This window comes from Lates calcarifer, linkage group LG17, assembly GCF_001640805.2.
Source record: "Lates calcarifer isolate ASB-BC8 linkage group LG17, TLL_Latcal_v3, whole genome shotgun sequence".
NCBI classification, from domain to species: Eukaryota; Metazoa; Chordata; class Actinopteri; family Centropomidae; genus Lates; species Lates calcarifer.
Genome location: NC_066849.1, coordinates 9,240,173 through 9,257,526, shown reverse-complemented (window position 1 = coordinate 9,257,526; position 17,354 = coordinate 9,240,173). Strand labels below are relative to the sequence as shown.

Below are 17,354 nucleotides of genomic sequence, written 5' to 3'. Positions count from 1 at the left end.
TCATGAGCATCACTGACTTTGGATATCAATGCTTCAAATATATCTAAATAGGCATTTCCAGGGTTTATTATATTATTGTGTATTCATTTATTTCACCAGGCTAACTTCAACTTCAGCCAGAGACAGTACGTGGCTGTACAGAGTTGTATCATCAGCATACAAGTACATTCTCACAAACATCAAGTTAAGTTAAGTATGGCACAAATACTGCTCTATCCAAGCAGAAAATCCCTCAAATTACAGAGTACAGATCTACACATTGCACATTATATTCACTATGATGGGAAGTTGTTCATGTAAGACACCAGCACTCATAGTAGGACTTTTAAGTTTTAAGTGGAAGGACAAGCAAGCAGTTGTTTTTTACATTAATGGTAAGATTTGTCCTATATCTAACACAGGACATATTTCGTATTAATCATATTCAAAATTGTATTCTTGTGTCCATTTGAATGTTTAATAGGTAAAACAATGTGTATTAATGTGAGTGATACAACTTTAGCATTGAAATCACATTCATTTTTATTTGCTCAAATGTTCACATATTTATCAGTAAGTGACGTTTTTTTTTTTTTTTTTCTTTTGGTATACCAACTGGCTTCTGAAAAAGCTACCCTTCCTATATTCAGATTTATTATTCACAGTTTCAGAACCAGACAGACATTTCTTCTCTGAGTCTAAATGCATCACATTTTAAATCAGTTAGATGAAAGCATCTGTTTTGAGTGCTTATTACTTGCTCCAGCGAAAGACGGTCCTTGTGCTGGTAATGACTGCACTCTCCAGTATGGGTATAGCATTCCTCGTTGATTTGAATGTATAATTAGCATAATAAATACTTCTGTCGCATGTGAAGACTTCTTTCGTGAGGCAATCATCGCAAGAAGCAAATCAACAGTTTTCCCCTCGAAGAAGCGGCCTGCAAGAATATGAATGTAATTTTGCTTCCATAACATTAATATATGTGACATACACATATATACAGACTATTTAGCATCGCAGACTTCCTTCTTGCAGCAATAAGAGTGGAGAAGTGATAGTTAAGTGCTTGCTGTATAGAATATGTAATCTGCTGTCCTGTAGCTTCACATTCAGCCTCGCCAGAGTGAGGAACAACACGTCATTATTACAGGCCAGTACACGCAGCACACACTGACAGCCACATGTATATCTGCACTCTCGTGTGTGCATTGTAAACAGGCTATGAATACAATTTTCCACAGTGTAAAAACTGTCTGTCCACTGAGGTATAAAATGAAAATGTCTTGTTATTTTCTAGTTCAGGATAGTAGGAAATACTCCCATCTCAACTGAGGAGAACATTTTCAAGGTCTGCTCATGTTGGATATTAGGCCATTGTAGCAGTGCGGATAAAGATGATGACTAGGCTACATAAATTGCTTTCTCATGTAATCATTGTTTTATTGGGCATAGTGTTGCTTATTGTCTTTTCCTTGTATCATGACCCCATTCAGTGACCCAGTACATGTATAACCCAGCTATTGTAGTATTTTTCAGTATTCAGTTTAGTTTAGTTTTTGGGTGTGAAATGTTTCAGAGCTTTGCCCGCACTATAGTATCAGTGCTGTCTTATTACACATAAGATTTTTATGCTTATCCCATGCTTTGACATCTCCCAACATGATAACTGACTGGAATTGGTGGCCCCAATCTGTTACTTGTTTCATGTGTTCTCCTCTACCACATATGTCATGTCCAACTGCTGACCCTGGAGCCCGTGTAATTGCATGAAAGGGGTCCACACAGCCACCCACTACTACTACTACCACTGCTACTCCTACTACCACTAGAGCTGCTACACATACATAGACGCACACTCCCACAGCACTGCTAAGCCTTGGAAAATGAATTTGCCTGATGATGGAGAGGGTGCATTATCTGGCGGTACAGTAGAGTGCGTGTGGCCCGAGCAGACTAGCTGTCTCTAGCCCTCAGAATAGGAGCGGCAGTCTCCTGGGTCCTGGTAGGAGAATAGGCTGAAGCTGCAGTCTAATTCATCACAGCTCTGCAGGAAACAAGCAATCGTGGGGAGGCTTCAAAAAAAAAAAAAAAAAAAAAAAAAAAAACAACAGTGCAAAAGACACAACAACTCTCACTGGACCCGGACAATTCCCCTGGTCACCACAGCAGCCGGCCCGACTGTCAGCCTCCTCATGACTTAAATGCTGAGGCAGGGAGAGGAAGGAGAAGGGAAGGGAGAAGAGAGGAGAGGAAGAGCAGGTAGAGAATGAGAAAAAGTAATCCCATATGGTTATGTAGATGATATTACTCAGTGGTGGGAGGTTTCAGCGTGTGATGTACAGCATATTTACTGTTGCATTAGCATAAATCTCAGTGCATGTTATGTCTATCCTGGATGTGATTGTTTACCTTATCTGGATCACCTCTCACAGGGGGTTCTTTACTGAGGCACCAGATTGTGGGGATATGGCATGCTGGAGGGTTTCCGTGACAACCTGGGCTTTCTGTCCAATCAGGGCGAGGGTTTCCAGATTGAGAGGTGGTCCTCAGGGGAGCTGTACTTCAACAAGCTCAGATGCTTTGCCACGGAGCAGCCGTTTTAGAGAGACCATCACACAGTGAGATTCTGCTCAAAATGGGTACTTTGACGTTCCTGGCATAATTGGAAACACTTTCCAAAGGAGGGTCCTTTTAAAATGCATTGAATGAGTGAGGACAGGGAGCATCCAATTTCGATTCCACTCATGAACCTTCCTGCAGCTGCCTTTCAGGCGTGTACCATATATGTTATGACCCGCCCATTTGTCAAACTGCCAACTGTTGTTATTTTATCTTTTTTCATGATGTATAAAAGTAAGAGGCATCTTTGTGTTTTTGCTGCCTGCTCATTCAAGCAAATCTCCCTCTGTAATCGCCGTCTATCTAGTCCAGATCTTTTTCCTTTTTTTCCCCTCCTAGAAGTTGCATAGTGGTTTCATCATCTTGAGCAGTAGGAGCCAGCAGGGTATCGCACAAACACTACAGACAGGCTCATTTTTCACAGGTTGACTTCCCAGCTATCCTGCAGGATGTGTCACGACAAACGCCGGATATGTGACAGACTCACGTCGCAACCATGTCCTTGCATTAGAGAGGAGATGCAATGTAGCCCTCTGGTCACGAGCTCTGTACGTGTGTATGTGTGTGTGTATTTATCTGCTTGTGCAAGAGCGTGTGCAAGTCTTTTACTCTCTGTACACAATAGAAAAGCATTTCTACGCATACGCTTGTTTATGTCTGAACACATTCTAACTGTTTTGTAGTATCACGTAGAGAGCCATGCAGCCGTGGAGTCGTCCTGATCCGGTAACAGTGAACCTTTTTTTTTTCCCCCAGCAGGCCTCAGTTCTCCACCAGCCAACATCACCACCTCCGCCGTGCCCAGCATCGTCACACCCATCGTCAACGGATTCACCGGCATCCCTCATCAGCCCAACGGACACCCTGCCGTGGAGACTGTGTACACCAATGGCCTGCCGCCCTACTCCACCCAGAGCCCCACCGCCGCTGACACCCTCCAGCAAGCCTTCACTGGAGTACAGCAATACACAGGTGAGAACCACAAACGTTTACGTATGCTATATTTCTGAGGTTTTTACTACCCGCCGTAAACGATAAATGAGTAGCAGCAAGGAGGCAATTATTGCAAGGTAACTACTGTACGAGTGTGAGGCTGTATGTATTCAGATAATGTAGGGCACTGCCTTAGAACATAACATCAGAGAGCCTTTGATTACACATGTTATGCTTGTGTGATCGACCTTAAGCATCCTTGACACCATTCTCTGCGGGATCCCCATTTTTACACCCCTCTCTCTCTCTCTCTCTCTCTCTCTCTCTCTCTCCCCACCCCCCTTCCTCTATCTCCCTCCCTTCTTCCTTTCCCACCTCTCTCTACGTCTCTGCAGCAATCTACCCAGCCACCACGCTGACTCCCATTGGCCAGACACTGCCCCAACCACCCCAGGTCATCCAGCAGCAGCAGCAGAGAGAAGGTGAGGGTGAGAGAACATTATTACTTTTACACTTCACACATCTCATCCGGTGTAATGGATATATAAAGAAGATGAGTATGGGAGACCAATATTGCTTTTACCCTGTACACACCTCATTCTGTGTAATACATATATAAAGAATGAGAAGGTGAGAGAGGGCTATTACTTTAACACTGTACACATCTCATTCTCTCTAATAGATAAATAAAGTGGAACGGCTAAGAGCACAGTATTACTGAATGCAGCTCACATCTCATCTTAGGTAATAGATATATAAAGCATGAGGATGATAGAATAATGTTAATACAACTATATTATACTGTACATCTTGAAAATAGGTTATACATTATCTCCAAAGGCCCTGTGCTTTTTTCCATAGGCAGTAATTAAAACATATATAATCCAATACTTAGCTGTGAGAATAGAGGCAGTGTAACCCAGATGGATAATATTAATGAAAATGTAGGTAGACAGTTTGCAAGAAAATTGTGGTGGTACATTTGAAGATATTCAAATCAAGCAACCTGCTGCAGGTTACGAAACACAAATTAATTCAGGTTACACTGAAACTGTTCCAGCTGTGTCTTAATTTTTCAAATTTGGAAATAATTGTGTGAGACAGGCGGTTAAGCCCTCAGTTTCACACATCATGCAAATGGAAGGAGCCAACGTTGGTCAGGGGAGAGTAGGGAGAATGTAAATAATTATACATATGTATAATTAGAATTTTAAAAAGGGTTGATTTTTTTATGCAGCTCATAGATCACACTGGAAATAGCTGCTCGTTAAAGATTGTGATCATCATCTAGATTTAGTTCATCATATCCACATTTAATCTGAAAAGTTGGTTTAATGCAAAAAGAGATTTTAAATGGATTCTCAATAACCACATAGTATCAGCAAATCAAGGCAAAAACTTTTCAATTTATTCTTATGTGTTTAAGAATAGTAATGTTTTATCACTGATAATGTCACAGATGTCCTGGAAATCTATTTCCGCTTATCTTAATTTAGTCGACATGAGAGGCTGCATAGATGAAAATAACTAATTCACAGCTGTTTCTCTCTCGATCCCTCAACCCTGCAACCACCCTCTCTCTCTGTCTCTCTCTGTCTCTCTCTCTGTATCCAGGTCCAGAGGGTTGTAACCTGTTCATCTACCACCTGCCACAGGAGTTTGGAGACAATGAACTCATGCAGATGTTTCTGCCCTTCGGCACCGTTATCTCTTCTAAGGTCTTCATGGACCGGGCAACCAACCAGAGCAAGTGCTTCGGTGTGTAATTCCCTACCTCTTTCGCTGACTCGTCTGTACATTATTTTTTTGACCTAGAAAAAGCTTTGAAAGTTTTCTTTTTCTGTTTGTTTTGTTTTGTTTTCTCAGGGTATGATTACACTTGTTTGTGATTTTTGTCCCCTTTCACATAAATATGAAATGATGGCATGTCTTTATGCACAGTTCTCTACTGTGATTTATGATATGTATAGAGAACAATACAGGGGAAAAACCTTATTCCCTATTTTAATGAATACATTCAAAGTAAATGCATAGTGGATGCTTTCAGGACTTGGGCACACAGCAGTGTGTTCTTGCACAAAACAAATCTTTTTTTTTTTTCAGTCTGATCTCTTGTAGTCTTTTCAAATTAGGCAGACATTTGTGGGTGTTGTGAAAAAACTCACAGCTTAGATGTGAAGATTCATAGTGAAAGTTTTCACAACAATTTATTTATTTTCATACTGCTCACTAAAAAAAATAGATTTCCGTAAAAAGTTGTTGTGGATTACGATTACATTTGCTTGTAGATGTTCCATGTTTTTCCTTGCTGTAGATTCTGATGACGTTTGACAGCACACATAGACACAGAGGATTGAATGATCTTAGCCCTGACTGACTGACCTGAATTTGCATCTTGATGACTGCTGTGTTTTGGCATAAGCACCATGGAAAAAAAATGTGCTGAGTTACATTGTAGCCAAACTAGCCATGATGCAGTCGATCAGAGTCCATGTCCTTGTTTCTGTTTGGCAGCTGTGACCTGGAAACCTTGAGGTGCTGTATCAGCATCCACGTTACCGTTCTGTAACCCCAATATCTGTCAATACCATCAGTGCTGAGACTGATTCACACACCTCCACACCTCCTGTCCCATTTAGCTCTGTCAGCCTACACACACCAACAACCCCCAGGGCTTATAAAAACTTTGAGGAGGCAGGCAGCACGGGTGTCAAGGGGTGGGGGGGCGGGGGTAAAGGAAGGCAAAGGACAATTATGGATCAGCATTTGTTTTCACTTCAGGGAACTGAAGAACCCTGGGCAAAATTGATCGCCGGTCCTGTCTCCCTGGGGGGACTTAATAACATATAAATTCATGAAAGAAGAGCTATTTGCAGTATTGACTTATACACCATGCATTTACAACATAATGTTAGGCCTGGGGAAGTAGGGAGCACACTGGTGTAATTAATCTAGAAAAGAGAAAGAGGGGATAAACTTGGATTGATGGTGTGCAAAAGACTGGGAAACAGAGAAAGAGAGGAAGCACATTGTAAAGTGTGACAGGGCTGAGCTGAGGGCTTAGAGTTCTAAGCCCGCATCACCTCTCCATCTCATCTCCGCTCTCCAGCTCGAATGAGTTAACCTGATGGTGGGTTAGGGGGTCACCTCCTTTCCTCGCCTCTGTACTTTCTTCAGACTTCTATTCAGCCCTCCTCCTAGCCGCCCGGCCCTCGCCCTAATGGGCCAGGCAAGAGCCAAGCAGGCCAGGCAGACACCTCCCCCAGGTGGCTGTGGACGTAGAGAGGCTCCTGCTGTTTTTCATGGGTCATCGACTGTTCCTAATGACACCACAGACACAGGGGAGCGCATCAAGCGGAGACACACTCCACTGCGGTTTCTGGTCACTGGATTCTCAAGGCTTTATTTTTACACATGATGGAAACAGGATGTTCAGCATAGGTTTGAGGAGGGGTGTATTTTGGGGGAATGCTCTGAGGGGTTTAAGTGTCTGCAGCAGACCTGTCTCCTCATGATGAACTATGTTTGCTCTTGTTTTGCTCGAACTACTTTATGCATTGACTTGTCCTCATTCATTTATGTATTCTGGGCTTTACAGGGATGTCAGAGAGCTACACTGAAAAGGACATTATTAAGTTAAAAGCAGCAAATATTTAAAGGGATGACCTGGTCACTATACTGATTACTAGTGTACCAGTGTCTGCTGATGTAACTCAGATCAGTGGTTGGTCTGTGCTGTGAAACATTTTTAAAGAAAGCACCTGCATAAGAGACCCAGTAAAATGTAACAGCCTCAAAGTAGTAGAACATGCTCTCACTGCTGCTAATAAATTCCTATTTGCTTCTGTTTATTCATTACAAAAGTAATGTATTTAACTAGGGCAAACGATTCATTACACTTTGTTTTATTCTTGTTTTAAAGTCAGGAGTCACATCCCTCTTTCAAAATTCTGGATATGTTTCACTCTCCTGCAAGCGTCTCTGTGGGATCACAGAGCAGTTTGATATTACATCTCTTCCAGACAAAACCTGTCAACCAGGAGTCAACATTCAGTGACAGTGATGCCTTTAGTTAGTAAACCCCCACACACTTGTTGCACTCAGTCCCACCATTGTCTGTTATTTTAGCTTTAACTTGATGTGAGCAAGAAGCAGCTGGTTGAAATCCAATTCTGGTTTACGCTGTGGACAAAAGTAAACTTTAAACAAACAGACAGAAAGATTATTTTTTCAAAAACCTCACAGCATTTTGTCCCAGGCACTGAGCATTCCTGCCTCAACAACGCCATCTAGACTCCTTCAGGAGGTAGACAGGCCACGATGGTCAAGCAGTGAGAAACCTGAGTAATATTTGTTTATACTCTGTGTCTCACTTGTTTGGTTGGTCTCTGACTGCCAATTGACTGCCACTTGTAAATAAATATCATCTGTAAATACTGACTTAAACTGTCACCTTAATGATCATTTTGACCTTACTTTCATTAGAGTTAACAAATGAGTGTTTCCTGCACAGGTTTCGTGAGCTTCGACAACCCTGCTAGTGCACAGGCAGCTATTCAAGCCATGAATGGCTTTCAGATCGGGATGAAGAGGTTGAAAGTCCAGCTAAAGAGACCGAAGGATGCCAGCCGCCCTTACTGACACAGCCTACCTTCAGTATTCATTGCAGCAGCACAGGTGAGCACACAAAGCGTCTGCCGAAGCTGAAGATTTAAGCCTGGTTTAAAGAGCGTCGGTTGATTTTGCCTGGCATGTTAATGGCCACACTTTGTACTTTCCACTTCTGAACTTAAGAGCTTATGGTTTCTTATCTATGTGACAGATTAGTATTAAATACACTGTAGGTTGAATAAATGTAAAGCTAAATCCTTTAAGGTTGTCCAGAGTTTTAGTATCTACAGACATAGATGTAGAAACTATAAGAGTTGATTTCATATGCAGCACAGCAGGCATATTAATTATGGGAAAATCTGTCATCATCATGATTGACAAAGATTGATTGGTGTGCCAGTGTGGGTTAGCTCTCTCCAGGCCATTACACTGATATAATAGAGCCATATTGAACTATCCAAAGTTTAAAGAAATGGAGCTTTGGGTTGACAGTTTAATGAGCAGTGAGATCTGAAATTGCTTTTTTCTCTCTATTTTCCAGGTTTTAGAGGACACGTGAAGATATCTCGGAGGAGTCAAACTTTTTTTCTTTGAAAGCAAAATATGTTTTAAAAAAATCAACACATAAGGAATTTTTGAAGACATATCAGCATTTACTTATGAAGATATAGGTTACGGCAGAAAACAGAGGATGCGAAAAGAGGAGGAGGCGCTTCACCGGGGGACTTAACAGTAACAGATGGCACAGTGCAAGAAAGACAAAAAGAAAAAAAAAACTGAAAAAAGATGTGATGAGACTGAACAACAGAACTTTTTCTTGTTGAGACTTGAATTGTTAATTAAGCAACAAACTAACAAACAAAAAAGCAGCAACAACAAATAGATTTCTATATACATATTATATACACATATATATAAGGAAAGAGGCGCTTGTGGCTTTTACTGTACTGGACAAATGAGGGTTAAAACTTGAAGATCAAGAAAAACAGTGGAAAAAAAGAAGCTATTCTATACATCCACTGAGAGACTTTCTTTCTCTTTCCCTCTTTCTCTTATTCTCTCACCGTTTCTCTCAGCAAGCGCAGAAACTATGACTTTTGGAGGTCACTGAGGTTTCCATTAGCAACAGTAGAACTGCAAATCTTTCACCCCTAAGGGACCAAAGGACCAAACATTTTTATTGTTCTGAACAGTAATATATAGTATTAATGATACTAATACTACAAACTACTACTAATAATATTACAAGTTAAACTTAAGAAGAAATACTAGCTTCAGGTTGAAAAAAAAGAGGAAAGGGGTTTTGGTTTCTTTTCCTTTTACATTTATAGCTACTGGGTTTGAGAATATTAAAGCAAAACAGAAAAAAAATGTATAAAAAAATAAAGCTATACTATTTTAGTGGCGTAGAATATGTGGGTTAGACATTGTTCGGGCATGTTCAGATATGTTCTTTTGCCACTCATTGCTCCATCTGCATCACAGCGTTTCATCTCGGAGGTGTGATCCGTCGGTGTTATTGTGTCGGAAGAAGGAGAAAACAGTCCTGTAGTGCCAAAAGTGACACAGTAACAGCCTCTCGAAGCAAACGTTGCAGATCAGCAGTGTGTTTAAGCCATGTTATGCTGTCCTCTGGTCTTGTCAGCACATTGCAATTCCATAATTGAAACAAGAGTCATTCCATGTCATCATTAAAACCTTGATATTACAGATAATCTGACCATAAAGCACTGTGGTAAAAGTGCCACCCGGCAGAGCTGGATACGCAGCAGTAAAACAGCACAGCATCTGTAACTGCTTAATAAAATATACAAATGAGCCTGACAGCAGTTGTAAAAATTTCCATCGGCGTGTCACAGCGGTCCCTGCCAGGTCGTGCCCTCTCCCGCTGCCAAGCTCCTCCAGCTGCTCTCAGCAGGCAAGAGCAGACTCCCCTCCTCTTTCTCCTCCTCTTCCTCTCTCTCTCTCTCTCTCTCTCTCTCTCTCTCTCTCTCTCCTCACCTCCAAGTGCCAGCATATCTCTCTCTTAATAGGGACCATCAGTTCATGGGGGCCTGAGAGCTAACCCACAGCATAATTAGGATAATGATAATATTGATCAGATGGGGAGCGGCACCGCAGGGCAAGAGATGCACAATCAATTACACATTGGCATTTTGAATGAATTGACTGAGTGACAGAGTTCATTTTTCTCTCAGTGGTTGGATGGGAGTCTTTTCTCTCTCTCTCTTGCTATCACCCATAGTCTCAGAGGGGGGACCCCGAAACCTTCCGTGGGACACATTGAAGGCAGTTAAATCTACACCATCGCCGCAAAGAAACAAAAAGATTCAGAGGTTTGCAAGGCTGCGACAGAATCTGTATATAGTGTTTAGAGTTGATTGTACAAGTTCTTCAGTGAAGAGCAGCTGTATTTTTTTTTTTCCAAAGGGTATAATAGCACAGTAAGAGCTTGTACACAGTGAGGAACAGCCTGGCATTACCAGCCTTAGGAGGTCAAATTAAGAGCAAAATGATCCATCAATTAGACAGCAGCAGGGCTGTAAGTGTAGCTGCTACAGCTGCTGCTGCCTCAACAAGACGACAGCTTACCATTAGCGCCGGTCACACATGGCTCCTATGCAGTGTGGTCACGACACATCACGCTGTATCAGATATGATTAATTAACTGAACTAGCATCGTTTTTGGCAACGCTTTTACAAAGGGAGACACAGGACATCCGAGATGAAATCTGTTTTTCATGAGTTGTCACCTTTTTTTTAAAAAAAAAAAAAATCCATTCTAGTCTTTCTTCACTTAACAATCATTTAGTTGTCTTTTAATTTGACTTTTTTCCCCCAATATGTCGTTCATGTACTCCATTTGCTCTATGAAGCAGCTTGCCCCTCAGGACTCTGTGAGACCTCAGCACTCTGATCATCGCTCTCTAAACTTAGACTCATCAGTGCTTCAGTCATCAAATCACAATGCTGTCTCTGTGGCCCCATCCACACAAGTAGAGTCTTCAGACAAACATGACTACTCTGCCTCAGTAGTCTGCTACAACAAATGTTTTATCACCAGAATAACTTCCCAGGTCCTGATAACTGAATCCCTCCTTTTATTTTTACTGTGGCTCAACCATTCCTTTGTGTGTGTGTGTGTGTGTGTGTGTGTGTGTGTGTGTGTGAGATTACTGGTTCACTGGATCAGTATTATTAGAGAGGGGAAAGTGTCATTTAATAGTAGACCTCTCACAGACATTACCCTCAATCGCCATATATTATTCTGTTGCAGGCAATACTTAATATGTTGTAAGAAGTCCTTGAAAATGCCTTTTTTTAATCATTAATTGCCAAATTATGCAAGCATATCCACTGCATCTCTTCATCAGACTTTAAATGTGCGCCAGATTCCTTGAAATTTTAAGATAATTTAATATAAATGTATTACTTTCAGGAAATGCTCATTAGTAGAATGAGCTATTTGATTTTGTGAAATAGTGTAACAGTGTAGGAGGAGGGTCACTTCAGGCTGTAATGATATACACTAGGTACAATAGGCTTTTCCAGAGAAAAGGGTAGATTTCATATATATTTGCCAGCAGACAGCTTTCCCCCCCTGATGAGTTACTGTTAGTTTCCTCTCTCCTGTCAGGGCCCAGCAGCTTTAGGAAGCTGTGATATATGCCCTCCTTTCCCCCTCGGGCCATACAGGGCCTTATAAACCCACTGAAAAATCTTTTCTTATGGGGTTTCTACTGGAGAGTTTTTTTAAATTATTAAAATCAAATTAAATTTGGCCTTCACAACAGCTTGGGTAATGCAAATTAAAGATGCCAGCTGTGGCTGAAATTTAATGAGTTTGAAAAGATGTTGAGTTAATTTCATTCTGCCAAGAAGAAAAAAAAAATTTGATTGAGCGCAATTAAAGACAAAGACAGTTTCCAACCTGATTGAGTTTGCAGTTGTGTGTGCAACACATAAGCCTATATATATATATATATATATATATATATATATATATATATATATATATATATATATATATATATATATATATATACACATCTGCCACATGATTCAGAAAGGGGGAAAGAAAAGTAATTGAATGACTGAAATCAGAAATGAACTGAAATGTTTGTACATTATTGAGTGACCAGAACTGACTGAAAATTCACTAAAAAAAAGAGAAAGAAAATGGCAGTAATGATTCCATTAGTGTTATAAATAAGCTGCATGTGGTCGAGCTAAAGTTTATCTCTTACATTGTTTTCACTCTTGAAACCATTTTTTAATTTTTTTTTTCCCCATTTATATATATTTGTCATCCTACCATGGTGCCCTTTCAATCTCTGAGCATGCTCAATGGGGACAGGGAGGGTTAAAGACTATGATTATGGTACTACTCGTATTAACAATATGATTCTTTAACTATGGTTTGAATGCTAAGGATAGTAGCTTATTATAAATATGAAATCTGTATATTATGGAAAATCAGCACAGGACCTTTCTTTGGGTAAATATAGGTTGGGGTTTGAAATGGAGGGAGGGGTTGAGGGAGGGTGGGGAGGAGGGGTTTTCGCTTTATAAAGATCTTAACTTTCTGGTTTCTCAGCACAAAGCATACAGAAACATTATTAAACAGCAGTGTGGAGTCTGTGAAGTAGACTTCGCTGACATACAGGGCGCAAAAAGAGGAATCTCAGTACTATTCTTTCAACCTGGAGGAGAAAATGCTGTTTACAGGTTGTATTGTTTCTCCTTTCTTTCTTTTTTTCTTTCTAAAAGGAGAGCGCCACCTGTTTTTGTGGCAGCATCAGTACAGCATGGATTAACTGACAGGGAAAGCAGTATCTTTTTATATAAAAAAAACTTTAAAAAAATATGTGTTCTGTATTAGCCTGAGAAACCAAACTTTTTTCCCCCTGTTGAAATTTCTTAATACTTGCTGCTTAGATTACTTCATATTAATGATTAATGATTTAATAATTTTATATTTAATTATCGGATCAAGTATGTAACTTGATGTCTATTTATTTATTTATTATTTTTATTTATTTGTTATTATTTATTTATTATTTATTTAGCCACTTTTATTTTTCTTTTCTTTTATGGTTATGGTAAGATAAAGATATGTATCAAAAAGAAATGCTTATTGGGGCTTTTCTCTCTTTCTCTCCTTTTTTTCCAATTTTACAATAAAAATTCAAACTGGATGTTTGTTTCTCACACTTATATTTTGACTGAATTGCTGAACCACAGTGCAAAGAGAGGGGGAGTTGTTGTGCCAGGAATTGCTGCCCTCCAGGAGCTTGAAAGTTGCTGGATGTGGATGTCACAACCTCTCACAGCCCGCCACCTTGGAATCTGTTGCTGACACCCTGTCCATGTTGAGTGACGAAACTGTGATGATGAGTGTCACGGCCATTTAAAGGATAACCGGGTCACTGCCGCACATCCTTCAGCATGTTATATTTCCTTTATTCGTGGCAACTGCATATGATCGAAGGCAGTTTCTGTTGCTCCTCCAGCAGATGGGAGTCTATTTTAGAATTCATCTTAAAACACTCGAAGCTTCAGTGGTGAAAATGAGCCCATCTCATCCTTGTATGGAAACTCAATGTTGCCGTGTGTAGGATGATTCAGACAATCTGTCATTGTGGAGACTGAAGGATTTACCAGTTAGCAGGGCACCTGATGCTGCTCTGCTGCAGGGAGACAACTGAAATATGTGTCAGGACATAGTGTATAAGATGAGAACAGAATACAAAAGCAAAACCACTGCACATAAACATCAGACACTCTCAGTCAGGAGGTGTCATGGAGAGGCTGTAAGAGAAAGACAGGGGAACAAATAACATTATCATTTTGACAAGCAGTATAAGCAGTAAATTGATATAAGGAAGGCATCGAGTATCAGTCAAGTTTACATAACTATTGCATTGCTTTGATGCCAGAAGCTAAATCTGATGCAATGTCTGCTGACGGTTGACTTGCCTCTGCACATACACCTTGTAATCATCATCTTCATACATCAACACTCACTGTAGCAACAGAAGCAGTACAGCTGAGACACCACATTCACATTTTGAAGAGTGGAGACAGATATGAAAAAGAAAGAATGGGAGGGACAAAAAAGTAGAGCCACTGGCTCATGAAATAAATTGTCCCAATTACAATAAAGTGTGGCTCTTGGTCAGTGTGCACGGCAGGCAGTTCATCTTTATTACAATCAGTTAATGAAAATCAATCCCCCTCCTGATAAACTCTTATCTCCACGGCCTTTGCGCGCCCCTCGTGCAGGGAGATAATAAATTAGGGTAATATTGCCTTTGATGAGGGAGTGAATTGCAAATTATTGTAACTTTCCAAGATTTATGATGCAGATGCTTAATTTCCGAGCTGGGTTTTTCAGGGCGTCAGGGTGCCGGGGGGCCATTTGTTAAAAGTTTGGTGACACAGGCTCGTTAATAAAAATACACACTCCGACAACCAGGTGTTCTCAGCTGTTCTCTACTGTTACAGTAGCAGAGATAACACTGCTGAAATGGCAGGAACTCCTTAGCTTATAGGATTTATCCTGAGACGTGGTATTTTGCCTATAACAGAGAATACATATGAGGAGGATGCAAGGTGTTTACTAAAGTAGGACTGCCAATCATTGAGTGTTATCCCACCCCCCCACCCCAAATCTCTATCACACAAGCCAGGAGCGTATGATTTGATATGTAGGTCAATACCCATTCTGCAGTGAGCCAGTGGGTGAGATGTGTCTAGTTGCTTGCTGTCACTCTGATTATTGAGGAGACACAGAAAGATTGAGTTGGTCAGGTATGAGAGGGCCTGCGGTATGAGATAGCTGAATAATCTCTGCGACTAGAGCCGTCTAAAAACCACACACACTCGCACACTCACACTCACACAACCTCGCTGAGAAATGACTAACTTCTCGCTCTTTGTTCTGCAGCAGTGACCCATGTAACAGGGTGTAATGTATGTATACGCTGGACATCGTCCACTCTGTGCAACAATCAGACTCTGAGTGCATCATTAAGCAAAATGCCTCAGTGAGAGGGGGTCAGGTCCAGGTGAGGGTGATCATTTAAGGAGCCACTTGTGAAACTGTAGGCAAACACAACCTCACAAGAGCAGCTGGATGAGTTTTACAGCTATGGCTGGCCAACATTTTATGCATCATTTAGTATCAATAAATCAAGCAAGTGGTCTAAACTGCTAAAAAGCAACTCATTTAAGATGTTTTCTAGATTTGCTGGAATCTCTATTCATCCTCTATATTATCTTTTATTAATGTTATTATAATTTAATATGTGTCTGAGGCCTCCAATCTACTCTTGAACCTGAGGTATGACACCTTAAATATCAAGATCAAAGTAAATTTAAGCCCATTAAAGGTGTTATATGTAAATTTCTGCTACTGCTAAATAGCCAATGATAGCATCAACAGCTGTTTATTTACCAAAGGAAACATTACAAGGTCAGCATCAAACTTCATTACTTCTGTTTCTGTCAGTTCTTTTCTCCTACTGAAGTTAGCATGCTAACGGGCTAGCCCTGGCCCATTCCTTGTCATAATATCACTTTGTGATAGTGAGTCACTGTAGCGTCCAGTCTGCGCTCAGTCCAACATGAGAGGGTGAAGAGTTAGTGTGTATTCTAACTTCCTGTCTTGTAATGGCAACAACTGCTGAGGCTCTTGGTCAGTAAACAGCCACTAACGCCAGCACTGGCTATATAGCGATAGCAAAAAACGTATATACGGCACCTCTGATGCTCTTAAGTCTCTCCTCATCAAGGCCACCTCATTTAAGTTATTTAAGTCTTGCGTTAAGACAGCCATCAATCTATCCATTATCAATCAAGGAGAGGACTCACACACCACTATCTATTTATCTTGCCAAGTACTCTATTAATATCAAATTAATTTCCCCATTGAGAGTATCAATCACTCAAGCATTTTTTCCTCAACTCATTAGCTTGGTAATTGTCCTTGTTTACAGGGGAATGTCAAGACAGGATGTCTCAAAGAGGGTGGACAAGCAATCTATATACAGGCTTGAGCAGTTTCCTGCAAACGTGACGGGACTCCTCCACTGTCTGTGAAGTGCTGAAGATCTTACATATTCTTCATTTCCAGTTTTTTTTTTTTTTTTGTTTTTTTTTTGAAATAGAAGTTTTCAATGTCAGTGTATTTTTTTCTCATAAAAAAGGAGTTTTTAAATGTTCTCAAGTTGTCAAGAAACTCACCACCTTTCAACAGACGGAGAGGGCGCTCTCACATGGGGGTTATTATATAAGGCTGCTACTGCCTGACAGTGCTGTCAGATGGCTGCATCTCAACAGATAACATGAGTCAAGACGAGGCCTGAAGCTTTTTAGCTTTGTTTAAAACCATAAAGCACATACTGTAGGCTAGAGGAACACATCTCATCAATTGCAAAGCACAGAACACAGAGCAATAGTCATGTATTTAGATGAAAGGTGGTAAGGTGAGCCCAGAGGTGGAAGAGTTATTCAGGTCATTTACTTCAGTAAAAGTAACAGTACTAAAGTAACAACTAAGTGCTGCATTCCTACATTAGAAAAAGTATATTGTTTCAAAAGTAAAACTACGTATTATGAAGTAAAATGCTCCCTGTGACTGATACAGGATTATATATGACATCACTGATGAATCTGAGGGGTTGTAAGATGATTGGAGCTGAGACAGTCAACAGATGAACTGATTAGCTGATTGACAGAAAAATAATCATTAAAGCTATTTTTCAATCAAAGATACCAAAGTCATTCCAGCTACTGAATTATTTGATTTGTGATTTGCTGCCTTTCATATGTGATGATAAACTGAATATCTTTAGGCTTGGCACTGATGGTCAAACAAAACAAGACAAATGATGGCATTACCTTGTACTTTTTTTCACACTATATTCTGTTTCTTGCAGCCATCAACCTGCATGTCTCTGGACTGTGGGAGGAAACCAGAGTACCTGGAGAGAACCCACACAGGCACATGCAAACTCCATACAGAAAAGCTTCAGGCAAACTGGGGATCGAACTCAGAAACTTCTTGCTGTGAAGCAACAGTGCTAGCCACTGCCCCACCGTGCTGCTCCCAAATAAAAGTGCTTTTAAGTAAGTAAATGTACTTAGTTACTTTTGACTGTTGACTGCCTCACTAAGACAAGACTGTGATAATTTTTGCCATCCAT

The 17,354-nt window shown here is 40.5% G+C and overlaps 1 protein-coding gene across 5 annotated transcripts in view; it reads left to right on the top strand.

The window, feature by feature from the left end:
- celf5a (cugbp, Elav-like family member 5a) overlaps window positions 1-13,362 on the top strand; it is a 175,523-nt gene extending 162,161 nt beyond the window's left edge. For 3 of the 5 annotated variants that reach the window (XM_018667297.2, XM_051077173.1, XM_051077174.1), the window contains exons 8-12: window positions 3,358-3,573; window positions 3,930-4,022; window positions 5,149-5,292; window positions 8,048-8,211; window positions 8,687-13,362. In XM_018667297.2, coding sequence (XP_018522813.1) covers window positions 3,358-3,573; window positions 3,930-4,022; window positions 5,149-5,292; window positions 8,048-8,175 — 581 coding nt within the window. In that variant the 3' untranslated portion in view covers window positions 8,176-8,211; window positions 8,687-13,362. The remainder of the gene's footprint in view (window positions 1-3,357; window positions 3,574-3,929; window positions 4,023-5,148; window positions 5,293-8,047; window positions 8,212-8,686) is intronic. The other 2 variants (XM_051077172.1, XM_018667289.2) reach the window with 2 other exon arrangements.
- The last annotated feature ends 3,992 nt before the right edge of the window (window positions 13,363-17,354 follow it).